General features: G+C 46.9%; 4 protein-coding genes across 6 annotated transcripts; 3 read left to right on the top strand and 1 right to left on the bottom strand.

The window, feature by feature from the left end:
- The first annotated feature begins 238 nt into the window (after nucleotides 1-238).
- trim8b (tripartite motif containing 8b) lies at nucleotides 239-8,079 on the top strand. Its single transcript, XM_052069686.1, has 5 exons — nucleotides 239-2,550; nucleotides 5,320-5,415; nucleotides 5,554-5,819; nucleotides 5,886-6,001; nucleotides 6,107-8,079. Exons 1-5 carry the CDS (start codon nucleotides 1,945-1,947, stop codon nucleotides 6,778-6,780), a joined length of 1,758 nt encoding a protein of 585 aa, XP_051925646.1. The 5' UTR covers nucleotides 239-1,944; the 3' UTR covers nucleotides 6,781-8,079.
- Nucleotides 8,080-8,887: 808 nt separating this feature from the next.
- arl3b (ADP ribosylation factor like GTPase 3b) lies at nucleotides 8,888-11,312 on the bottom strand. Its single transcript, XM_052069783.1, has 6 exons — nucleotides 11,082-11,312; nucleotides 10,259-10,402; nucleotides 10,017-10,133; nucleotides 9,885-9,935; nucleotides 9,493-9,678; nucleotides 8,888-9,377 (listed from the first exon to the last, which is right to left on the bottom strand). The coding sequence occupies exons 1-6, from the start codon at nucleotides 11,082-11,084 to the stop codon at nucleotides 9,330-9,332; spliced, it is 549 nt and encodes a 182-aa protein (XP_051925743.1). The 5' UTR covers nucleotides 11,085-11,312; the 3' UTR covers nucleotides 8,888-9,329.
- Nucleotides 11,313-11,567: 255 nt separating this feature from the next.
- On the top strand, nucleotides 11,568-15,880 carry sfxn2 (sideroflexin 2). 3 transcript variants are annotated; one of them, XM_052069762.1, is made up of 12 exons: nucleotides 11,568-11,591; nucleotides 13,251-13,474; nucleotides 13,602-13,772; nucleotides 13,865-13,963; nucleotides 14,028-14,103; nucleotides 14,184-14,269; nucleotides 14,382-14,442; nucleotides 14,512-14,578; nucleotides 14,676-14,725; nucleotides 14,807-14,856; nucleotides 14,961-15,008; nucleotides 15,265-15,880. In XM_052069762.1, exons 2-12 carry the CDS (start codon nucleotides 13,317-13,319, stop codon nucleotides 15,362-15,364), a joined length of 966 nt encoding a protein of 321 aa, XP_051925722.1. In that variant the 5' UTR covers nucleotides 11,568-11,591; nucleotides 13,251-13,316; the 3' UTR covers nucleotides 15,365-15,880. The 3 variants fall into 3 exon arrangements, with proteins under 3 accessions (XP_051925722.1, XP_051925723.1, XP_051925721.1); XM_052069763.1 differs by lacking the exon at nucleotides 11,568-11,591 and adding an exon at nucleotides 11,611-12,156 and having other exon boundaries at nucleotides 13,275-13,474; XM_052069761.1 differs by lacking the exon at nucleotides 11,568-11,591 and adding an exon at nucleotides 11,612-12,156.
- A 356-nt stretch (nucleotides 15,881-16,236) lies between these two features.
- Nucleotides 16,237-25,507, top strand: timp2a (TIMP metallopeptidase inhibitor 2a). The gene is made up of 5 exons (XM_052069773.1): nucleotides 16,237-16,628; nucleotides 21,685-21,785; nucleotides 21,898-22,006; nucleotides 22,498-22,622; nucleotides 22,897-25,507. Exons 1-5 carry the CDS (start codon nucleotides 16,499-16,501, stop codon nucleotides 23,092-23,094), a joined length of 663 nt encoding a protein of 220 aa, XP_051925733.1. The 5' UTR covers nucleotides 16,237-16,498; the 3' UTR covers nucleotides 23,095-25,507.
- The last annotated feature ends 583 nt before the right edge of the window (nucleotides 25,508-26,090 follow it).

Here is a 26,090-nt window from a genome sequence, read left to right on the forward strand (position 1 = left end):
TAGAACATCTGCTAATGCAAACTGATACAAATATAAATACAGTAGACTATGTCCGATAGCATCGTGGCTAATAGGTAGCACACTAGTCACTGGAGAAGCACATAAAAATATATATTATTACTATAATTATTTGTTATTATTCTTAGTATTATTGTCTATTTTGTTATTTTACAGTAACCTGGGACTATCTTCACAGCTGAAGGTCCGAACTCTACCGCTTAATTTTGAAATTCCGGAAGTAGCCGGTTCGCCTACGTTGACGCTAACCGAAGGAGGCATCCAGTTCGCCCGCATTCCTCCTCTGTCGACAGCCTGGCTGGGGTAGAGTGAGGCACAAGAAGAAAGGAGGCCATTAAAGAAGAAGAAGAAGACGCCAAATGCTATATTTTTGTCTTCCCATTAGCACCAAAGCAAGCTGGATTTTTATAAAGCCGGAGTAGGCGACTCTTCCACCGGACTCTCTGACCAAATATGGGCCGTGACTAAATAACAAGCACGTCAGGACTGTCGACTTTTGGACCCGAGGAGAAGAGGGTGACTAAAGAGCCACAAAACGACCGATTTTTCTTTCCGTTTCGTCGTTAATACCGCGTAAAAAGGCGAAAAGCTTCGGTGGAACGACCTCCAACCTTTTTCCCCGTGGATATCCTGTGTGTGTGTGTGTTTTTTAATATCAAGATGGCTGATGACAGCAGCTAGCCCGTATAACAAGGACGGCGGAGCGACGTCCCCTTTTAATAGCCTCATATTTTTTTATATTCTAACCTTGGAATAGTTACAAATATATATTTAATAAAATAATGCATATGTTGTTCTCAAGCAAGGGCCACGTTTGTGACGAAAGTGCGATTTAAAATGTGTACCTGTACTACAAAATGGTGAGGTGAGTCGTTTCGCTTTATTCCCCCCACGATTTTCGTCGAGATAAGTCGATTAAATATGTTGTTGATCGACGGTGGAGGCGAGAGAAGGCGTATAAGCAGAACGCCGAAGTAAGATTTAAGGAATAAATAATTGAATAATAAGTGTATTTTTGTGTGGAGGAGAGGGGCTTATTCGATCGATGGGTGTCGAAGCAAGCGGCATTCCTGCAGATCCTTAAAGCTAAATAAAAGCTCTTTTGTTCAGTAGCTTCGATTGGAGCCCTTAAAAAGCGACAACTATGCAGTAAAACCGCATCCAAAGCGACGGTCCGGCTATGAATTTATGATTTCTCCATCTAATAAGATTAGTAGGCCCTTTTGTTATCGAGTGGAAAGTGCCAGAGAGAGCCGCGGCCTTGTCTGTATGTGTGCGAGTCTGTGGATTATTATTCATCTCATGGAAATGGCGTTTCATGTCAAAACGAAACTGAGGGGTTATTATTCTGAATCTTTTGCGGGGCCGCTGTGCGCTTAGCTGGACCTGCTGTGCTGGTCCGCTCGGGATTTGGGGGCAAAAAGTGACTGTTAAAGGTTCAGAGTCAGGTTAAAAAAAGAGAGAAGTAGAGTGTTAATCAGGGTGTGGAAGCAGGTTAATGAATCAAGCGCCAGGCAAAGCTGCGAGTGCACGTGCAGGAAGTCCTGTACTCATTTGCATATTGGGCTGATTCTGGTTGAGTTATCTGTGCCTTGTTTGGATTCCAAGGTTTTACCTACAGGCTGCTTCTTCCTGCAGGCCACACACAAACACGCCCTGTGTTTGTGTGTGTGTGGGTGCGCGCGTCCGCGCGTGTGTCACAGTTTACAGTAATCTTGTAACGTCAGCCTCACTGTGTATGTGTGTGTTCTCTTTTGGTCAGTTTTCCGGAACTTGCCGCAGCAATAACGAACAAGTCAGGGTGTCGGCGCAGTGGTAAACGCACACTTTAAGGACAGCGTCCGTTTATTTTTTATTTTTTTTCCCCCTGGTGTCGGGTGGGACGCTTGTGAGAACACACAGACTGAAATCCGGAGGGGGCTTTGTATGCCTGCCCCCACCGCCATGGCATCCGACATGGCCGAGACTTGGAAGAACTGCTTTGAGGAGGAGCTCATCTGTCCCATCTGTCTGCACGTCTTCTCTGAGCCCATCCAGCTGCCCTGCAAGCACAATTTCTGCCGGGCGTGCATCAGCGAGGCCTGGGCCAAGGACTCCACGCTGGCTCGCTGCCCTGAATGCAACCATGCATACAGCCAGAAGCCCAGCCTTGAGAAAAACCACAAGCTTTCCAACATCGTGGAGAAGTACAACGCTCTCAGTGTGGAGAAGGCATCGGTGCCGCCGCCCCAGTGCATCCTGTGCCGACGCGGCCCTCCGCTGCCCGCCGTCAAAGTGTGCCTGCGCTGCAACGCGCCCTGCTGCCAGTCACACGTGCAGACACACCTGCAGCAACCATGCTCGGCGCTCGGGCACCTGTTGGTGGAGGCCGAGGCGGTCAAGGCGTGGACGTGCCCGCAGCACGACGAGTACCGGCTGTACCACTGCGAGGCCGAGCAGACGGCCGTGTGCCAGTACTGTTGCTTCGCCCGCTGCCACCCTAGCCACGGGCACGCCGTCGCTGACGTGGAGCTGCGCCGCAATGACATCCGAGTAAGGCATCCACACGCTCACCACACATTGAGTAGAAGAGAATACACTGTTGGCAATACCATGTTGTGTTTTTAGTGTTATTTTCTAAAACAACCTATTGAGACTACAAGATGGTGCTAACGTAGCGTCCAAAGGGAATGTAGTTTGTTGGTGTCAATCAAGTACAAGGGAAGGGAGGCAAGCTTTGTGTGTCGGGGGGTAGCTGAGTTTAGCCTGGGTTGTTAGCGGAAGAGGTTACGAGAGTGCATGCACTTTGGCTGCTCTTTGTTTTGCAGGGTAATTTTGTGAAATGATGCACGACATTGATTAGAAGATTATAAATTTAAAATGGATTATTTTGATCAGAAACGTCAAGCTAACGCCGAAATTGGACTACACAGGTATATTTTTTCCCCCACCAGTGCGTTCATGGATAAGTTCTTTTCTTCTATTGACTTGCATGTACGTTAGCCATGGAAGCGGATGTCTGACATTTTGAGGGAATTCTGTCTAGTTTATTTGAGATCAATAAGTGCGTTCATGGCTGCATCGCGCACACACGCGGGCACAAAAGCGATCACTTTACATTTTATGCAGTCGCCAAGCAACAACAACCTTATTCAAACTGGGGCTTTGAAAGGGTCCCATTTTATTTACTCAAAGGCCGGAATATGCATCCAGCTTGCTGCGGTTGTCCTTCTCATCCGTTGGAATGCCACACAATGCAGCGGCAGAGGGTGCGGGGCTGCGGGTGGAGGGGACAATGAGGGTCCCTTGTTGCGAAGGAAGGAGCGGGTGGGCTTATCTCTCCGGCACAGGTGCATCCTCGTTCGGGTATCACCAGCGAGGGATTGGAGTGATTCGTCGCTTGATTGTGTGGCTTTTTTTATTTTTAAATGACATCTCGGTTTCCTGCTGTTTCGAACCCTCCCTTTACGCACATGCTTCTTTTTCAAAGGCTTGTGTGTGTTGCGGGGGTGAGATTAGTCATAGAGCGGGGAAACGTGAAGGGTCGACTGACTCATGACACCGGCTTTCGGCGTCGACCCTGTCACGCTGCCTTGTCCTTCCTGTCGCTATGAATCAGCAGGAGGGGTGACGGGGTTATAGTCGGGGGCGTGGTTGCCCATATGAACTCTAAAGCCATACCCCCGGAAAAAAAAGGAAGAAAAAAAAAACGTTTGCCATCTTTTTCTCTACATTATTAATGGTCTGGATGGTCGCTAATTAGAACCCCCTGAATTATTTAGGCCTGCATATTTACACTGCATTAGCATTTTGCATTCATGTCCATAAATATGAGCCTCTATTTAACATACATTTACATATTCACCAAATCCACCATGGCTCTTATTTTGTCAGCCAGGCCTTTAAGATGAATAACCGTTGATTCGAGCTGCGTCGGCCATCTTTAATGTGATTTCACCTCCTCGCTACGCCTCCCCCCCTGCACTTCCATTAGCCCCCCGCACTTGCAAATCATCTCCCTGCACCAACAGGGGCAGCCAGACCTCCCCCGTGGCCCCTTGGTCCTGATGGAAAAGACTCTGTGCTGAAATGACAGCTAAAGAGGGGACCTCCAACCCCCCCGCGCCCCCTTTAACCCCACTCCCCAATCACACCCGCCCATCCCCTGCTCTATGTATCCATAGTTGCAACCTCCTTCTGCTAAGCGTCTTCCCTTCCTACCTCACAGGTTTTGTTTTGTTTTTTTTCTGCTTGCAGCCCGACTCAATCAATCAGCACAACCAGGTCACAGTCCGGCAACTGTGTGAGAGAGAGTCGGTGAATAAGAGCGAAAGAGAGAGTGCTATCTAGGACAGTGGAACCAATGATAAAATCCGCTGTTTGCTTAGCGGGTAAATGTTAAAAGGTGTGCCTTGTTAGCCACGATGGACTCTCGTGACGTTGACCCCCCCCAACCCCCCATGTACTGAAATGGCTTGTTGTGCGCATGCTAGCGCTGATCTAGCGAAATAAGGAAAAAAGATGGGCTCGGTGAACACACAGCCAGGTCTGCGCGCTGACATTAGCATTTGGCTGCGAGCGTTAATGTGACTACAAAAGGGGGATGGGGTTTTTCACTTGAATCAGAATCAAGTCGACGCCAATCACGGCAGCTTTTCCGTTTCTGTTTAGCCAGCATTTGTCTGTTGGAATATTGCAATTCCGGTACATAAATGTCATTAATTCATTCAAAGAGAATGTGAAAATAAATAGACCCACTGTTCATTATCTGTTCATCGAACATAAACATGTCAATCGACCGTTATTAATGATAGCCTCCACTTTTCCCAACAGAAATAAAACCCAAACTGGTGCTGCAATCCATTTAAGAAAGAAAACCCACATACAGCTCACATCGGGGTCACGTTCATGCGAAAGGCAACCGCTTCCCCTCGGCAGTTGTTCATGATAATCACCACCTTGCACAACGAAAATAAACACGACTTGAAATGAAAAGCATTCCAATCATCGGCGCCTCGCATTCTTTCTATCGTCATGAAAACACGGCCGTGCTTTTAGCCGGCCGCGAAAGCCGCGGAGAGCTTTTTCCTGCCTGCTTATGTTGGTTCATTTATCAACTCAAACCCCCAACACGCACACATACACTTATGCAAGCACAAAACAGCTGCTGGTTGCCATGACAGCATGGTCCTCCCCTCCTGTGGGGATTGTGCACCTCGCGTGGGGACTAACTAACTAAGGAAGGGGGGTAAGGGGGGGGGGATGTTGCCATCTTTTAAAGACCTTCTTCCCCCCTGTTTTCTCTTTTCTGTCACCTTGCAGCAAAGCCTACTCGGGCAGCAGGAGCGCGTGGAGGACCGCGTACAGGAGATCGAGGAGCAGCTATGCAAGCTGGATTCGGACAAGTGCGTGGTGGAGGTGCGTTGGTACATGGCTTTCAAAAAAAAAAAATCTGCAAGGCTAAAAATCCTAAACGTTACTTTGACACAAAAGAAATGTTTATTTTGAGCCTCCATTTTGTGTTGTCGCCGGTCTCCGTTCCTCCTCCTCCACAAGGACCGCGTGCTGGAACTGAAGGAGGACGTGCGCCTGCAGTACCAGCGAATGCACCAACTCCTGGAGGAGGACCTGGGCCGCACGCTGGAAGCGCTGGAGCGGGCGCAGGCGCGCTTCTGCCAAGAGAACGCCACCCAGGTTCTGGCGCTGGGCGAGCAGAGGCACGAGGCGCACAAACTGCTGAGCGCCATCAACACGGCGTTCGGCAAGGCGGAGGAGCTGGGCTTCATGAAGAACACCAAGCCCGTCAAGATCCTCGCCGACAGGTACGCGGGTTGAAGTTCTCGTTTGCCACCGCTTGTCCCCGGATTCTCATCTGGAATGTTCCTTAGGTCTCAGGCGTGCGTGGGAAGCACTCTGCCCCCCTACAAGGTGGGCAATCTGAACGCCAAGCTCTTCCTCTCTGAGATTTCCAAGCGGGAGAAGAGCTTGAAGAGAACGCTGGAAGGTATAAAGTCTGATTCTAGTTTTGGTCGCCTCCTCCAAAAGAAATGATCAAAATGTCCTTTCTCAAGAGTTTTGTGTAAACGTGTTCTCGCGTCTCTCCCCACAGCCCCTCTCACCCCTCCCTCCACCTTCCTGCAGTCCGTCCCCGCCTTCCCCAGCGGCCAGAGCTCGGCCTCGGGAGCGGAGAAACGGAAACATTCCGCCGCTTTCCCGGAAGGAAACTCGGGCAAAACCAACGCAGCAAGTTTCAAAGACGCCTCCTCTTCCTCCTCCTCCTCATCTTCCTCGAGCAAGCAGCCCTACCTGGGCTCCTCCTCGACCTCCGGAGAAGGTCAGTCGGCCAATCAGCCGTGCGGCCCGCCTCACATCGCGGATGGCGCTAACCACCATTCAGGCGCCGTCTTCGGCTCCTCGCACTTTCCCTCCGGCGGCGGCGGCGGAGGAGGCGGCGGCACCGGCGGCTCCTCGCACTCCTCCCAGCAGAGCGTGCTGCCCCAGTACGGCGGGCGCAAGATCCTGGTGTGCACCATGGATAACTGCTACTGCTCCGGCGTCCCGTCCGTGTCGGGCCACCGCGCCCACCCACCTTACCCGCGCTCGGGCTCCTTCCCCTGGGTCAGCCCGCAGGACTACCCCCCGCCGCCCGGCCTTGCCTCCGGCGGGCCGTCCATGCAGGGCCTGTCGATGGGCAACTGGATCGATGCCTCACAGTCGCACAGACACGCCGACTTCTACGGGCTGTACGGGCAGCCCTCCACGAAGCACTACGTCACCAGTTAACACACACACAAACACACACACACACACACACACTGTAAAATGTGTAATCCCCTGCTATTTGTGAGTAATTGACTCCTAATTGCCGATATTTATAGTTTCAACTGTAAATTACCACCAAACGGATACTGCAACAATTCATTATCATTTCTAACTCACTTTACATTGCCCCTAAAAATACATGAATATTTCCATGAAGTATTTTAAAATACTTCATGGAAAAGTGAAAACTGTAATTCAAACAAATTCTGTCCGCGACTAACACCAATGCATCATCTTGTTCAGAAAGAGCTAAAAAAATAATAATAATTGTGAATATGTAAATTCCTTAATTGTGAACTGCAAATGCACAGGGGATTACTGCTTTAAAGCCGTTATAGCCTACACACATTTAAACCACACACACACACACAAACCTCTAGAATACAATGTATACACATTCGGGGGCAGGGTCGATCGCTTTTTATTTTGACGTTCTTTTGGGTCAGTGTTGTAAAATGTACATTTAACTAAAAGAAAACAACCTTTAAAACGTATAGAAACATCCTATCAGTCATTTTAAGAGACTCTGAGGGAGGAGGATGAACGCAAGTTGTATTTTTATTTATGGAGTGAGAGATGGAAACAAACTTTTTAAGGGTGCCCCCCTCACCTCTGCACCCCCACAAAAAAAAAGAGACAACCTCTCCCGAGTGTCCCCAGTTTAGCGTCAACCGAGGTCCGTTGCCTTACGTCGTCACAAAATCCTTTTTTTTTCTTCCCCTCATGGCACTTGTTATTGCTTCACAGGCTTTTCCACCGCACACCCACAATGCACTTGGAGGACACTTTACCCCAACCACCCGATATTTACGGATATTTGAGACCTCAGAGTGGCAGGACAGACCAAACGAATCAGGCGTTGATTAGAAGAGGATCCGATGACGCTTTTTCACGTACTTCCTTCAGGGCGACGATGTCACTTCCTTTCAATAAGCACACACACTCACACACACGCGTGCGCATTAGCTCTTGGCTTCCTCTTTGCAGCTGTAAGCACGCAAAGGAAGACATTTTTTTAAGCACTCAGAAGAGACGATGTATGCAGTTTTAAAGAGAAAAAAAAAAGAGTGTACGATGATCTACTTTTTCTAAAAGAACGAGAACGGACCGGTCATCCTTCTTACAATAGAAGCCATTAAGGACACTCGACTAAGAGAACGGAGAGTACAACTTGAAAGTATCTTTTTTTGTAAATATTTTGTGAAATGGAAAAAAATGACACGATTTGGAGAATTCCAAATAAAGAAAGGAATTTAAAACGTGACCGTCTTCCGTTCTATTTGTCATTATAACATCACTCATTTCCGACCTCAAACCACTCCCACCTACGCGCCCCTCCCTCCCGGAATCCTTGACAGTACCGCTTTATTCTTTTTTTTTTTTTTTAATAGTTCATGTGCCTTCCTACAGTATTTATACAGACGCACACACAGTATAAAACACTCCCCCCGCCCCTAACATTCTCCCACACAAGTACACACAGCTGTCGTGCAGCTGTCCGACGCAACGGAAAGAAGATATGGTCGCCCACGTATAAGTAATACTGTACATCTGAGGAAGCAGTTAGTCAAATTGGGGGTGAAAGCGGGTATTGTGTTGGATCATTAGGTGACAGAAAAACGACCTAAGTGCAAAGAATGGGATGAAATATTTGCTGAGCAATTCTGTTCTCAAGTGCCAAAACGGTTTCAAATATGGATGTAAATAATGCAATGGCGCAAGCTACTTTTGTCATCTGAGCCAAGTCAGAAAATTAAAACAAAATATTAAACGTGGATGAAAATTGCTAAATGAGTCAAAACCGATGTCTGTGTTTGAGGCCGCCGATAATCTTTTTGCAACGGCAGAATCCGTCTTTGCTTTCATGGTATATGACCCAGATTGCGCACCACGAGAAATTCTCCCATGATCCATTCGAGTGTTTTTGTCCAGTTGAGTTCAGCCGAGCTGTCTCCCACACACGCACTCCGCAGAGACCTCTCCGCCGCCACCGACAGCTGCCCGGCACACCTGCTCCACTTGAAGCCGCTTCCATTCACGCAAGTAAAACAAACACACCCTTCTCCCCTTATTTCTTCTTTTATTCACATACAGTAATTTCACTTCTGCACAGATCACATTCGGGAATATCAAAAGCAATCTAACCTGAAAAAGTGTTGCAAGAAGTGCTAAGGGGACTACAAAAAAAGCAAAGTAATGTGCATAAAACATACCAACGCTGTGGGGGCGGGGCAATGGGGGACGATGTCCCACGCTATTTACAGTGGATTTAAAAACTCCTAATTCTGCACGCTTCTTTTTATACATAACATGTACAGAATCATTCTATAGTGGGTTTGGGATACACTCTACTTCACTCCTGCCTGCCAGCAGTTATGTCAAAACCTCCATTTTGGATTAGTAGTGTGCGTGCGTGTACATTCACAAGTGTACCCCGGAGTGTTTTAAGGCTCAGGAGGCGTCGTCGCACGTCCCTCCCCTCTTGAGGAAAAGATGACTGAAAAGCCAAGCTACTTCTTCTTGGAGTTGACGCTCTTGCACACCCAGTTCATGCCCTCCTGCAGGTTAGATTTACAAATCGGAAACGAACCGAATTAAAAAAAAAGAAATAACAGTAGGACTCAAAGCTTAGTGTGATTGGCGCAGTAAAACAAAAAAAAATTGATGCCGGACCTGGATGCCCTCGCCGGTGAGGGCGGAGCATGATTGGATTTGCCAGATGCGATCGCGGATGGTGTGGAGGTTGAGTCCCTCGGCGATCTCGGATGCCGGCGCTGCCGTCAGTAGGTCCTGCTTGTTGGCAAATATCAGCACGGGTACGCCGCTCAGCTTCTCCTCATCCAGCAGCTCAGCCAGCTCCTGAAAAGATGACCCCCCCCCCGCCCAAAAAAAATATATAAAATAAAAAGCAAGAACAAATTAGTCAGTTGGCATGACAAGGATTCTCAAACTGGCTGCCAAGTTGATACTGTATCAGAAACCAAACATGTTAAATCATGTAGCATGCTGCTCAACGGCTAATAATGTCACACGAGTCGCTAATAACCTTTGACAGTGTCCCATACCTGCCCCGTCTCCTCAAATCTCTTCCTGTCAGCGCTGTCAATGACGTAAATCTGAAAACCAGGAAACAACGAGTTACCGCGTGAACCGTGACGGAGCAGCTCCACGACCTGTCGATAACGTTACGAACTTACGAGCACGTCAGTGTTTTCAAAGTAGTTCCTCCAGTAGGGCCTGATCTTCCTCTGGCCGCCGATGTCCCACACGTTGAGCTTAAAGCCTTGCGACTGTACGCTTTTGATGTTGAAGCCCTGGAGGAGGAGAGCATTTGTGACTCATTATTGTTTTATGGGGGTTTGCAGAGATATCTCGTACTAGTCAAGCGTTGAGAAATCTGATCATTTTCCCGCCACGGTGGTTACGGGTGAGTGCTGACCTGGGTGGGAGTGATGTGGCTGATGTCCTCGGAGGCCAGCTGCTTGAGCAGGGTGGTCTTTCCGCCGTTGTCCAGCCCCAGCAGCAGTATCCTCACCTCCTGGTCCGGTGTGCTCTTCAGTTTGCGCAGGATTGACAGCAATCCCTGCGCGCGCGCCCACACACACACGCACAAATTACATTATAAATAACATGTCATAGCACGGTGGTGATCGCTACCATTGTTGTACACCTTCCAAACATCAGACCATCCTTTTTCTATAGATAGTCTTCATGAGTGCACAATCTCAGCATTGACGCTTGCGGACAATTTAGAGCCTGCAATGAACCTTTTCTTCATCTGCAACATCTAAAATGGACATAGTATATTTTCATTAGACTTAATTTGTATGCAAGAAATACCAGAGAAAGTGTAGTTTTTGCATTTTTCATGCTGCCCACAGGAAGGCCGGAGCCGAGATTCGAACACCGAACCTCAGAATTGTGGGGCAGATGGGCAAAACGCTACTGTACACTGCTGGCGTCTTGCAAACATGTATTCAGTGTACAATCTAAACGATCGCGATCCAAATAAGATCTGCAATCGTGTCCTGATGTGTTTTCGCCGGGCCCGGATAACGACAGCACGGGAGATGCTAAACTAGGCTAATTTGCGAAGCTAATCTCTTGGCAACCGAAGCAAACGCAACTAGGCGGCTTTCACGTTTGGATTGCCCCGACGAACAACGTTACCAACTTTGCACTCACCACTGTGTCCAAACGAGTACATTTCTACCAGTTTACAGACAGTTAACGGTCATTCCGAGCAAATTACGGACACTCACCATCTTGTTGTCTTGTGTCGTTGAGACGCCGCCGCGGAGGTTACCAAGGACTATGACGTCACTCACACAGGCACGCGCGCTACTGGGTGACTAAATAAGCCGGAAAAGCGCTTAGAAAGCACTTTAACAATATTATCTCCACGCTTAAATTAACTAAGAGGCCCTACCTAAAAATGGTTAGCAATGAAATAAACGAGTGCACGACAGAATTCAATCAGTTGTTCTCACTCTATTCCACAGGTGGCGACAGTGAGTCTAAATTTGCTTGCACCAAACATGATTCGTATTTTACTTATATTTACTCCCATAAATTACTTCGTTTTATTTCTACAACGACACGGGAGTGAATAGTGTAGCTGGACCAAGAAGAGTCAGTGAGCTCGAGTAAACTCGAGCACCGATTTATTTTCACTTTGCGGGCTTTAGGACCCACTCCAGTCGCTGGTGGCTGCTATTCCATGCCACGCCACAGATGGCGTGAATGAGCCGAATTTTCCTGACAACGGCCAAGTAAGCGCACGCACGCACCCACAATGTCCTGTCTAAATGTATCTTATCTTGCAAAAAAACACACAGTAGCGTTTATAACAAGACATTGGGGTACGGCTGGTTTGTAGAAGGTTCATTTCGATTGTTCGAAAGGTCATTGCGGGTCTCGTAACCTACGAAAACAACTATTGAAACCGCACTTGGGTACTAATTCGTTCCACATTTGCTCGCTTCCGGGTTTTCCACCAATCACAAGCCTCACTCGCACTCGCGTCTCGTTGCTTCAAGTCGCCGTAGAATTTAGATACTTATGGAAATGTAACTGTCTGCAGCGCACAATCCAGTCTGTCAGAGTTTATTTATTCCAATACATTTTCGTAATATTTTGTGACTCAATATTTTGGAATACGAATACATTTTTACTGAGGAGTATTTGGGTCGTACACATTTTACGGGCTTTGGGACCCGGCGGGTTATCGTGTCGTTGGGAGCTGCCCCGCCTCGCCATTGGCGGAGAGCTTGCCACGTGCAACATTTTCTTGACCGAACCTGTCACCCTTTTGCTCACAACCGGCGGATCACAGAGGTGAGTTTTGCATCTTTACGTGCATTCACAAGCACAAAAATGTGTTTTTTTATGTTTGGTTTCCTTCGTCGCCGCGTGAAGAGCGCCAGCAAGTCGCATCACTCTATAGGACATATGTTTTCTCTCCTCTTTCTAACATAACCTCCCAACCCAACTTCCTCCAAACTCCGAAATGCAATTAAATCACATAATCGGTTATGTTTTAATGCAATTAAATTCATTTTAAATATCTAGACCCTCTCGGGACGGCGTGGACCACATGCAGATACGCTACAACATGTAGATCCAGTTTGTCAAGCACCAGTTGCACAGGGCTGCTTTTTTTTAATTGCGAAGTGTACTAATTGTTTAAGTGTACGATAATGTATTAATCGGGATTGAAATGCTGTCTGAAGTTGCTGCAGTCGTTTAGCGTCGCGATGGTTGCGTTTGTTTACTAACCCAGCAGGCATGTGAGGAGCGAAACATCTGGAAACTTGAACGTTACAAAAAAGAAAAACTTAATTTTTTTAAAACCACGTCTTTTTTTCGAATGACCTACTTCCATGCATGTTAATGTCCTTCAGGAGCCTATCAGTTGCTGGTAAAGCTTAGAAAGTGTTCTGAAAAATGTTGACTTTTGACTTTTGCACGTCCACATTTTAAAGTAAACAGACCCAGAGCCATCTAGATCAAGCCAGGCTGGGGGTTGAGCAAAGTCTCTTTAAAAGCAACAATTTACCAACATCTGTGAATAACTAACTCCTCCTGTGAATAATTACGAGGTTTTGTTTTGTTTGGAATCTAGCTTCTCCCGGTTCTGGTCGGTTATTGGAACGCTGCTGCAGTGACACAACCTGAGAAACTATTCACTGGGTGCCTGTCAATTATTTCTAGCGGGGGACTTGTTTCGGGATTTGGGTTAACTACTGATGGCAAAGGGCACATTTATGTGTTGAGTTTATTATTTTAGTTTATGTTAACTGTTTAGTAAAGCGCTTTGTTACAGCTGCCGCTGTTGTGAAAGCGCTATATAATTCAGCATGTATTGTATTGTATTGTATTCATCTCCGCATCCCCTATTGGCTGAAATGTAATTGCGCTCCCTTGCTCAGGTCTTCATCCGAACCTTTTCGGAGGACAAACGTCAGCCCTCCCCTGCAACTCGGGAATCCTCCGCCATGGCACTGAGCCCCACGTTCGACATCGACGCCCCGCGATGGGACCAGACCACCTTCATGGGGCGCCTCAAGCACTTCTTCAACATCACCGATTGGCGGACGGCGCTTCTGCCCGACTCGCGCCTGGACGAGGCCAAAGCTTTGGTGGAGAGCTGCAGGTAGGAAGGCCTTGGCGAAATACAACGTGTGCCCCCCCCCCCCCCCACCCTCACCCTTAAATCAAACGTTTGTACAGTATTTCTACATGACATGACGACACATTCAATTGCATGTTCTTCGTTCCAGGGCGGGTTCGGTCCCACCGGGCACCACTGAGGAGCAACTCCATTACGCTAAGAAGCTGTACGACTCGGCCTTCCACCCCGACTCGGGTGACCGCATGAACATCATCGGCCGCATGTCCTTCCAGGTCCCCGGCGGCATGGCCATCACCGGCTGCATGCTGCAGTTCTACAGGTGCACTTGTGCAAAGGTTACCGCGGACGTGTTCGCCTGCAGCGCTCCGACTCATGACTCAAAAAGTGTGCGGCCGGCCTGCGTCTTTTCAGGACTGTGCCCGCGGTGGTCTTCTGGCAGTGGGTTAATCAGTCCTTCAACGCGCTAGTCAACTACACCAACCGCAACGCCGCCTCGCCCATCACCCCCAAGTAAGACCTTCAAAGCCTTCTTCGGGTCCGCCCTTCAAATGACATCACCTTTTGCGCGTCTCAGGCAGATCGGCGTCGCCTACGCCACCGCTACCAGCACGGCTTTAGCCACGGCGGTGGGACTCAACCTCTACACGAAGGTACGGTTGCTGCTCTTGGATATGAAGTCTTTCTGCCCATGCCTCCACATCACACTCTCCTCCCCGCTGCCCCCCGGCAGAGAGCCCCTCCGCTGGTGGCGCGATGGGTCCCTTTCGCGGCCGTGGCGGCGGCCAACTGTGTCAACATCCCCATGATGAGGCAACAGTGAGTCCCTCAAGACACACGATTATTCGTCCAATGAGTTACAAATGGAGATACCAATTTATAGGCTTCTATTTTTCTTCAGTTTGAAAATGTGTCTAAAATGTGTCTTCAGGGAAATCTTGAACGGCATCGCCGTCAGCGATGAAAACGGCAACAAGCTGGGCCACTCGCAGGTGAGCTATTTGTACGAATAGGGAATACATTCGCTTCACATCCCATTCATTTTTTTTTTCCCTGTCCAGAAAGCGGCGGTGAAAGGCATCACGCAAGTCGTCATCTCCAGGATCACCATGGCCGCGCCGGGAATGAGTACGTATATATAAAAAAAACAACAACAACAACCCAGTCTTAAAGCAGCTCTTTATTTTGGCGTCTCCCTCCCCCTCATTTGCGCTCTCCTTCACAGTCATCCTCCCGATCATCATGCAACGGCTAGAAAAATACAAATTCATGCAGGTTCGCCCCCACCGGCCCCGCCCCCCTCAATTCTTGACCGAGCATGGACCCCATGATGACTTCTTTTCGTCTCTTTTGCAGAGAATCACATACCTCCACGGGCCCATTCAAGTGATGATGGTGGGCGTCTTGTAAGTAGAACATCTGGCCGGAGGAAAAGGGGGGGGGGGGAGTTTTTGTCATACAATTCTCATGGTGGGATCGACTCGCTTTTGTTGCGCTTGTCTCTGAACAGTTTGACCTTCATGGTGCCGGCAGCTTGCTCCCTGTTCCCCCAAAGATGGTAACTCAAATCTGATTATTTTTTCTATATAAGGTACTTTTCAGTTCTTAACCCTTTCAGGGGACAGCTTATCACGTTATTAGGCTACAGTACGCATGAAAGGGTTAATATTCCCCAAGTAGTTGATATTTGTCGGTGAGCGCCCATTAAAAAAAAAAAATCCACTTACGTGCTCTGTCGTAGTGGAAATAATCATATATTGTTGATCGGTTGCCGACCTCTGACCGCGTCCGTCGTCTTCATCTTTGTGTCGCAGCTCCATTGCAGTGTCAAAGCTGGAGCCCGAACTCCGCGACGCCATCACGTCCAAGTACGGCGACGGCGTGCAGCGCGTCTACTTCAATAAAGGCCTCTGAGAACTCCGCCCGCGGGACTCACTTGCACACTCACACTACTCCTTTCCTCAATGGTTACTCACATGGTTCAAGAGGTGCTTATTTTCAGGAACTTACGCCGTGTATGTGGGGATGTCTCGACGAGTGCTTTTTTAAATCTGCTGTGTTGATTTCCGTTTCTCTGACATTACAAACCAAATAATTTCTTCTCAGGAATTTTCTTTTTCTGGCTTTGCGAGGTGGGAATTGAACAAAAAAATTCCTGGCTCTTCTTTTTTTGTCTTAACGTTTACCGGTACTTGCCTTGGACAAGGTCTCGACAGCAACAAGGCTCCCTGGGTGTTCCCAAAACACAAATGGACTTCTGTACAGGGTTCAAGATGGCCAAAGGACACCGCTGCTTTCAGAAATATCGGAGTGCTATGCAAAATGGAGGACATAACTGACTCTGATATGCATGATTCAATTGAAGCTGTTTCAAAGAAATGATACCACAATCCTTAGTTTGCCGTGGATTAAAGCACCTGCGATATTTGATATACTTTGCCGTGCCGGTGCACGCGTGTTTTTTTTTTTATTTGGCTTAGTCTGGCTTCTGGTTCAACAATTGGGCATGCCAGGTTCATTTCTGACTAAACTCTCCATAGACTGAGGGTGACTGTGTGTCTTATGCGTGCAATGACTACCAATTAACGTAAATTAGACTGTGTGTGCGTAATTGTTAATACAGCCCATTACATGTGGGTGTGCGCACTTTTGCTACCACATATTCCAGTTGTTTAGTCCAGTATTATTCCCCCAAATCGCGTTGACGTGATTTGGATCTTTTCGGTTCTTCCCGCTTGCCGTACCCTTGAGGGGGCGTGGCCAGCGAGCAGATTCTATAAAAGACCCGAGCACCAGACGAAAACAAGGGTCTTTGAACGACACTTCGGAGCGCGCTCAACCTCGAATGAGACACAAAATCCGACTTCATCTTCGCGACTTACGTCAAACGCTCTTCATGTTGACGTCGTGACTCGCTCCTTGAAAAACAAACAAAAAAAAATCGGTGCTACTTATATTAGGAAAAAACGTGAGTCGCTTCTCGTTGGCATCTGCACTGCCAACACTGAAAAAAAAGAGAAAACTCGCGTCGCCGTTTCTGCGTCAACAATGCCGCTGAGCCTGAACGGGGTCCTGTGCACGCTGGCGTTCCTGCTCGTGTGGCGGGCGGAGGAGCTCGCCCAGGCGTGCAGCTGCGCCCCGGTACACCCGCAACAGGCATTCTGCAACGCCGACGTGGGTGAGTACGCCGCCCACACATGCCCCGACACGCTTGTGTTGTTGTTGTTGTCGTCTGCTCCACACGCCGTGCGACTCGCATCCAAATCATTCATCTGTTTAGCGTTGTTGTGGTGATGTGCTGCTCAAGGCCACGACTCGCTTTGCATACTGATTTCTGTGTGCGTACAGCCAGCACCCTTTCGCAATACTCCCTTCCAGACCACCACAGATCCCCAGAAAAACTGGACTCAACCGAGCAAGAAAAAAAGTCACATTTCAGCAAGATTTCTTGCAAACGTAGCTTGCCTCAAAACCCCCAAATTTTTTTATATTGTATTTATTTATACTGCATAACCATCTCACCAAGTCATGACCGACTAATTTAAGAATGATTCATGTTCAAAAATAACCTTTCAAAATGTGTTTGATGTACATTAAAACGTCACTTTTAGAGCATCATATTAAATTAAGAAACTGGGGACTGGGATGTGGAACCCCCCCCCCCCCATCAAACTAAATATCGTGAAAAAAATAGCTTATTTTGACCCAAAATATCACAAAATATAATCCCAAAATTTAGACATAATTTCATACTCCTTTTACAATGTTGAATTTAAAATTAGAATTACCGATGATTTGATTTGTTTAAAGAAAAACATGCAGAATAACTCCTTAAAATCTGTTGACAACCCAGGCTAAACTTGGCTCCTCCCTCACATAGATGGGTTTAGAATAGACAGGATGTATCACTTCCCCATACTTTCTTGACACCAATTACTACTTTTTTTACTGAGATGAGGCTTTGGTGCCATCCTGTTGCAATTACGGGAGCTATAGAACAACCCCCCACTTCCCCCCAAATAAATTCTGCAAGTGTTTTCACTGAATATCTGAAGTGAGGTAGGTTTGGGGTGCATTGTACCTTTCATGGATCCTAACTTGGCAATTGTAAATTTAAGCTCTGATGGCTTAACCGTCAGCCTTTTTGGTGTTTGAAATTGTGAAAAATATATAACGATGGTGAAATGTACAAGTTCCTCTTTGTGGACTGGCAGGAGGATGTCGTTGCATCATGTTAGCCCGTATGACGGAGGATTGCAGGTTCTGTTCTACTGTGTTGCCATCTATGCAATACATGTTTACACAGTACACCCTGAAAGTACAATACCCAATTTTAAAAAGAAGTATTGTCGACCCTTGCTTAATACTTTGATGGATTTGGCGGCCAAAGTCTTTTTAAATCTAGCTTAGCATGCCGATCTTCCGTGTCTTGCTGGCCTGTACGTTACATACAAAGTGCTGATTCGGTTGTGACATCAAAAAATATCCATAAATGTGTTTGCTTGTCCCAAAATGACCTCCGCCCCAAGTTTGCCAAGGAAACGTCGTAAATGAGCGGGCTGTTCTTTGTGAATATGAATGAATGAATAATATGATGGGTTCAGTTCCCGTATGCCTCGTGATTGGCTGGTGACCATTCCAGGGTGTGGTCCCCCCTTTCGCCTGAACTCGCCTAGGAAAAGGGATCATCTTCCCGCGAGCCCGGAACTGGAAAAGACGTAAAAAGAAAATGGATGGATGGATAAGTTGTCAGTATTTTCAAATTTGAGTATCAAAAGGTGAAAACGTCAAACTGACTGGGATCGAAATAATCAGCATTAAAGCATGAATTATTGCTGTTAGATGCCTTTTTATTTTTTTGCATTTTTCTTGTATCGTGGGGCCAAGTGGGGCACTGACCCACATCTGTCGGTTTTTGCAGATTTAATATCGGATTCTTTTCAAGGTCCTCTTCCCATGTTTTGGATCACAAATGGAAGCAACAAATTAAACCGCAATTAAAAATACTCGCTTGATTTATTCCCCCCCCCCCCTGTTTTCGTTGTCCATGTGCAAGTCAAACGCACAATCTGGGAGCGAAACTTTTATGAGGCCTTCGAGATGCCGACGCGCCTTGGCTGGGGCAACGTGGCACCGCGGAGGGAAAGGAGAGAAGCAGTTTGGAAAGGGTCGGTCTCGCATAAGGGCGGGTGGGGGGTGCGTTTGAGAAGAAATCGAATCTCAACCACACTGCAAATTTTCCTCTTGACCCAGTCTGTCTTTTTACTTCATTTCCACTCCTTTTTTTTTTTGTCAGGAGGGGTGGGTCAAGTTTCGGAATTAAAGGAATGCTTCACAATATAGGCGCGTGCTTTAAAACGCCCCCCCCCCCCCAACTCCCTCAAAAAAGGGACGGGGAGAAGTGGCGGATCGCTGCAGCTGGGATGACATCTAGGGTTTGTTTTCAAGCGAGAGAGAAAAAGCAATGGGGGGGGGATGTTGCACTTCCCTTTCGTTGTTGTTTGTTATCGTTTTTTGTCTTTTTACTGACTCGGTGGGTCATTTCGTCAGACGAGTGGGAATGTTTTAGTGGTTTCACTCAAACTGCCTTTGATGGGGAAGAATAACTTTATCAATATCATTCAACCTTAGCATTAGCCTCCGCAGAAAGAATAAAAATTTTGAAAAACAAATCTTTGATTACTTGCCTTGAGAAACAGGACGTCTGTGTTTCGTGAACCAATTTTTTTTAAGGTCTTTCGTCAGTCAATAAACCATTACAGGAAGTTTCAAATGTGGTTTGGGGTTTGCACGTGACACAGCAGCACGGTCATAGAAAAGGCTGGTTGTTTTGAGGCCGCGCGTCTCCGCGAGCTTCCTGCAAACAACGATGCGGTCGGACGCTGGGTGTTTGTGGAGTTGAAATGGCTTCCGTACTGTAAATAACCGCCATGTGTGACCGGCGGTTTTCATACCCGTCGATGCTGCTAAGCCGTGGCGGTCGTGCAAACGACGGTGACAGAACCATTTTAACCTGCTCATTAGTGCGGCAGAGTTTCTGTCAAGGTTACGCGAGCTGCTTGTCGCTCGGCGTGATTTCTGGGACGTTGACAAGGTGGCGCCGCCGCCTCACATGGCGGAGAAAGGACGGGGAGAAGTGGCAGCGAGTCGCAGAAACGAACTGTCAGGACTCGGGCAAGAATACGAAACTGGTTCATTTTTACACTTTATAATAATAATAATAATACATTTTATTTATAAGCGCCTTTAAAGACACCCAAGGACACTTTACAATAACAAAAAAAACACAATACAGGTTGAGCAGCGGCAGCCAAAATGCGCCAGCGTTCACTCAACCCGAAAGTCAGAAAGAAACCACAAGGGGGGAGAAAAAAAACACGCTCGTATAATGCTTACATGCAAAAATATGCCTTTTACTGTCATGCTAACATGATGCTAACATGCTAAAACATGACTTTCAACGCGATGCTAAAATGATGCCAAAATTGGACTTTTCAACATGATGCTAAAATGTTAAACTTTACCTTAAATGACATTCTAACATGATTTTTACTGATCCTAACATCTCAAAATGTGACAAATAAGGCAACACAAAGCTAGCAGGAAGACCAAAACGGGGGCGGGATTTCAAAATAAAGGTGTTTGTTTCACACGCCGCTGTTGCACATTAGCGCTGCAGACGGAATACGGCTGACGTGAGGGGAAATTACTGCTGACGCTTTTGCTTTAGCGCAGCCTGATGTAATTGGCTCAACATGTGGCGGCGGACGGGAGAAGACGAGGCCCGTCACGGTGGTGGCGGGACCGAGTGGTTTGCGCATGGAAAAGTTGCTCCAAATCTGAGTCATGTCGCCGCATCCCGAGAGCGCTAACAAGCCAAATGTGGGTCACTCGGTGGTTTTCTGTTGGGATTGGAGGGCCTAGCGCGGATCACACGTGACCTTGCGGCGTTTGATATGCCGTCTGTCGACGTGACTGTGAGATCATGCGGATCGGGGGTGTCCGAAGTCCGGGCCAGGCTGGCCCCGGGGCGTCTTGAAATCAAACGCAAAAAGCTATCGAGTCCAAAATGTTTTTTATTTGGATTTCACTCTGGGGTTCATCTACAATTCCCGTTTTCGGTTCATATCGTCCTACTAGCATTCCCCGTCTTTGATGGTTTGCGTCTTCTTCCTGGAGTCTGATTCGTCTTTTCTTATAGGTTGCATCTTCTACGGTTCATTTCAACCCCCCCCCCCCCAATATTTCGATATTTGAGTCTATGATTCTCATCTTCGATGGTTTCTCTCCTCCGAGCTCTTCAGGCGGTCTCCTCCATCCTCCGCGGTTCGTCATTTTCACGTCGGCCCATCTGCCTGTTGGCCGACTGCGTTCGTTCGTGTCCCGCGCGTTGCCGACGTCGTGAGTTTTAACGGCAACTTCCTGTCAGCTTCGCGCGCCCCGCTGCCGATTCTCCGCTCGTTAGAATCCCAACTCGGAATGAGGTCAGGAAGCGAGAGCGGTGGGGGGAAACGGAGAGGAATGCAAGCCACAGCGCCAGCCAGGTACAACTACACTCGTGTGTGTGTGTGTGTGTGTGTGTGTGTGTTGTTTGCAGAGTGGAACCGAAAACGCTGAGGTTTGCCCCACAGTTCCGAGCGCAGAAAGTTGAGCGTTATTCAACATGTACGAAATGCTTAAAAACCTCACTTGAAAGACTTCTCATTCAAGCACCGCGCCTCTGACCCCCCCCCCCCCCGAGGGAACGGTGGAGGGAGCGTGATGTTAAAAAGTGTGTAAAATAAACTTTTGAGAGTGTGTCTGAATGTGTATTCTCCACTTGGGATATCCCCCCCCCCCCATTTCACTCTCTTGCTCACAGTTTCCATTGAGAGTTTAATGGCGTGAGCATAGCTGAAGCTGGACGTCGTCTCACACACACAAACACACACACACACACACACACACACACGGGCACGCACACACCGCTCGCCTCAGCTTTCAGGTTCTTTAAATAGAGTAGAATGAAATGCCTTTTTTAGTCATCCTATGGTGTCTGCAGTTCAGCTCCTCATGTCTGGAAACAGGAAGTGTCAGTCAAATGCAACTCAAACAGCCCCCCCCCCCACCCACCCTCCATGTCATGCTCATTTTGTCCATTTTTACCGGCACGCCAGCATGGAAAAGTCACTCTTCCAACCGACTTGTTTTTTTCCACTCTTTTTATTTTTTTTAAACCGTGTTTTCGTTCACAGTGATCCGAGCGAAGGTGGTGGGCGAGCGTGAGGTGGACTCCGGCAACGACATCTACGGGAACCCCATCAAGAGGATTCAGTATGACGTCAAACAGATCAAGGTGCGTACGTACTCGCCGATCGGACGGCTTGTGCGCGTTTGGCCGCAAAGCTTCACGTTGAAATATTAATTTTTTAAAATGTTTTTTTTAATATATTTTTTTTGCGCCGTAGATGTTCAAGGGACCCAATCAGGACATCGACACCATCTTCACCGCGCCCATGTCGGCCGTGTGCGGCGTCACCCTGGACACCAGCGGCAAGAAGGAGTACTTGATCTCCGGTGTGTATTCCTTTAACTCGACCTGGTGGGAATCCCACAATGATCGATACTGCGTGTGCAGGGATTAATCATTAGTGGAGATTAATTTCTGATTAATTGTTGATAAACCTTTCAAGAGTAAGATGTGTGTATATCCAGTGAAGTAAGCAACGTTTTTTTAAAAATTTGTCTTTTTTTTTCCTGTCCCTTATTGATTAGACCACATGGTAACTCTATACACCTCTATAGTGAACTTGAATACCCCCCCCCCCCTGAAAATTGGCATTCAGACAGTTTCAGCCCTAATATTCCTGGAGGAGATATGACTCATCTTCCCTGCAGCTGCAAGGAGTGTCCTTCTATGAAAAGAGATGGCTGCGGCACGCTCCGCAGATGACAATCCTGCAAACTCTGCAGATGTTTCAAAAGCAGAACCCCCCCGAACCCCCCCCCCCCCGAAACTCCCCACCCCCCTGATTTTGTTTTGCTTGTCCGCTGTGTCTTTTTCACAGGCAAGGCCGACGCCGGCGGGCAGATGCACGTGACGCTGTGCGATTACATTATGCCCTGGGACTTCTTGAGCAACACCCAGAAAAAGAGTCTCAGTCAGCGCTATCAGATGGGCTGCGAGTGCAAGGTAAGAGCCAAACGTAAAAATATGTTGTTTTTTTCGCACCCAATGCAGTTGCTTTGAGCAGCTTAGCGTAAAAAGAAGTAAGAATTAAAGCTACAACTTTAGCCAGCTCCAGCACGCACATCTTGGGTGTACCCCAAGGATTTGTGACGTGCTCTGGAACTTTTGGAGTTGGTCCCATTTCGCCAAAAGTGGCCACGCTTTCTCGTCCTTTGCGACGCTGACCTGCGTCCTATGAAGAAAACAAATGTCCGTTTTTGGGGGGGGGTTGCTGCAGATCGTGCGCTGCCCCTCACTGCCCTGCGAGATCTCGGCCCCCGAGGAGTGCCTGTGGACGGACCTGATGATCGAGAAGCAGGTGTACGGTCGCCAGGCCAACCACTACGCCTGCGTCAAGCGCGCCGATGGATCCTGCTCTTGGTATCGCGGAGTGGCCCCGCCCAAGAAAGAGTTCCTGGATACAGAGGATCCCTAGGGGAGGTACCACCGCTCAGGCCTGAAAGTATCGATTCGTACCCCGTGAAAACCAAAAAAAAAAAAAAAAAACATCATCAGGCCTTTTTGATTAAGAGGTAGGGGAAAAAAAAGAAGAATCTGTAGCCTCTGTGTCCATTTTAAACCAAATGAGGGTTCTTTGTTGTTGTCGCATTGGAAGCATGAGACTGGTCAAGTGATGATGTATTTTCCTCCTGAGGCTGGCGTCAGGAGGACGCAATGTTTTGTTTAGTTTTTTTTTTCCTTTCGTAGCAATGGAGCACTTCCTCTGAAGCTCTTCTCAGTCCAAACCAATCCATCCCCGAACTGTGCAAGATGATTCACTTCAATGACCTCATCGTCCATTTTATCCAAAGCCAAAATTCCAAGTTGCCTTTTTTTAATAATTTTTTTTAATTTTTTGTGTCCTTTTTGAAACACGCCCACGTCAGGCTCGTCTTCTTTCAAAACAACCCAATTCAGCATTTTCGTTTGGTGACAAACGACTCACTGGACCAGTCTATGGTGTGTTTGTGTACGTGTGTGTGTGTGTACACGACCAGAAAGATACACATTTGCTTGCTCCCATTTTCCATCAAGTAGGGTGAACCGACTTCAAATGAGAGGCTTATTTTTGACAAATGTGTAAAAATGATCCAAGTCGATTAAGTCGAATCAATTTTACTGATCATCTGAGCCCGCAAGGTTCCCCCCCTGAGTCAGCTAACTGAAGTCAGTAAACGGATACCATCTCAGTGGACCGACTCAACTTAGTGAACCGGTGCAGCCGAGTCACCCGAGCTGCTAACTTGAGTTCGTCCAGCGATACAAAAGCGTCACAAAGTCCACCAACTCAATCTGTGAAGTGATACATCTTCTTTATCCTCCGACTGGCGGATCGATGCAACCAAGTCCCGCCAACTCGAATCAGTGAGCGGTGACATGTCGGCTGATTCTTCGGTGGAATGATCCAACCGTGTCAATGGAGTCGCCGAGCTTCTTAAGCCTCTCGTTTAAACTTTTGTACTGAATTTCATGTTAAATGGGAGCAAGAATGACCGTACAAGAGTTATATTTTTAGGAGCGAATTCAAATCAACTCTTAATTGCATTACTAGCCTGTCACCTTCTAACCGCGTCTCACCCTGCAGCTGTACAGCACCTACGCATCTGTCATTTTGTCCTGACTTGAGCATTTAGTATTATTTCTACGAATTATTTACAGTGTCGTTTAACTAGATTTGCACTTTTTTTTTTGGAGAGGAAGCATTACCGAAAGGCCTGAACACTGATGTTACAATTTGTATTAGTTGTGTTTTCATGTTGATGGCACGCCTCCCCACAGCAGGTCCTTGGTGAAAGGAATTGAGTGACAAAAAAAGATATTTTTCATTTTTTTATTTTTATTTTATGGCTTATGTTGGTGTCTTTTTATTGATTGTACATGCATTTTCACCGTTTGCCAATGTATGGAGGGCCCAGTGTGGCATTGCTTGTCTTTTCGCCCACCAAGTTACTCGCCAAAGCTTTCTCACCGCCTTTTAGATCGCACGTTTACAGCGCTGCTTTATACGCAAAGAAATTAGCTTAGAAAAAAAAGAAACAACAAAATTGCGTACAGGCGCTTTCCACTTTAAAAGGTACTGCACCATGAGATAAAAACCAACAAAACGAGGTGGATCGGAACCATTTTAAATGTATTTGAACACCCATTTTTAGTAATTGCACATTGCAACAGATCTAAAAAAAAATTTACACACCCCTGTTCAAATATAATTTTTTTGTTGTTATAAATTGACACCAAGATAAATAATTTTAAAAAATCAATTTACATTCCAACTTATTTGAAATAGGAGTCAGCACACACCTCCCGCTATTTCCAGTGCCGCTAATAAAGTTCAGATGCTCTAGTTGGCTTTTCCTGTCTTTTTATTCTCTTTCCTGAATATTTTGTTCTGACCGATTTAGAATTTGGAAGTGTTCATAATTTCCCCAAATAGCCACTGCGTTTCGCTAAATGGTAAAGCGTTCCCCCTCAAAATGAGGAATGCTTTGTTGGTTTTCTTCAAAGTGAACCCGATAAATTGGCAAGTGATTGTATGGAAAAGGAGTATTAGAGGCATAATTTAAACTCAAATCTGTTTTGTGTGTTTTAGACTGTTTTTCCATTCATTGTCTTAAAAAAAAGTGTTTAGCCGTCGAGGCGAGGTCCTCTTGCGCTGGAGCACCGTGAGAGTGAAGAGAGAATATTCCTTTCTTTTTTTTTCTTTTTTCTTGCGTGAATAATGATGATGATGGTGTTGATGATAATAATAGACCACCATGCATGTGTCAGATGCTTTGTGTACATCCGGTTAAAAAAAAAAAGGACCGAAGTATTCCATATTATCAAATAAAAAGATGCCTTTGAAAGGATGAATGTTCTCGTCGCATTTTCTTTCCCCGACTTTGGTGAAACATTAAAATACAACGCAGTACTACTAATATAAAGAGTACAATAAAACATGGTGAAAATAGTTTGAACGATTTTTCATGTAGCTTTATAAAAATGTATAGTTGTTTAGATTGTTTTGATTAAAAATAATTTTTAAAAAACTAAAATGAAAAGATCTTTAAGCCTCAGTTGGGAGGTTGCTTGCAAGTGTGAAAGATGTCACAGACAAATCATTTGAGTTCCTTGACTCCACTTGGAAAATATTTGGAAAATGTACAGCCTAGCCCAGGAAGCAGGTTTTGTCATTTCTCCTCATTCCTGTCTTTTTTTTACTCTGGCTAAGGTTTGTGTGAGTGTGTGTGTGTGCGCGCATGAGAGAAAGATTTAGTTTTTTTTTTCTGTGATTATGCGTGTGCTTGTGATCTGCCTTTGACTTTGGTCTTGGGTGTTGACTCCCCTGGCTGCACAAACGTGCAAATGGGTCAAACGCTCAGTTTTTTCCCCCTTAAGTTGATTTTTATCACTTCGCTTATTTCGAAACTCATGTTGTTTCCAGGTTAGTAT

Source organism: Hippocampus zosterae, chromosome 7 (genome assembly GCF_025434085.1).
Source record: "Hippocampus zosterae strain Florida chromosome 7, ASM2543408v3, whole genome shotgun sequence".
Classification (NCBI taxonomy): Eukaryota; Metazoa; Chordata; class Actinopteri; order Syngnathiformes; family Syngnathidae; genus Hippocampus; species Hippocampus zosterae.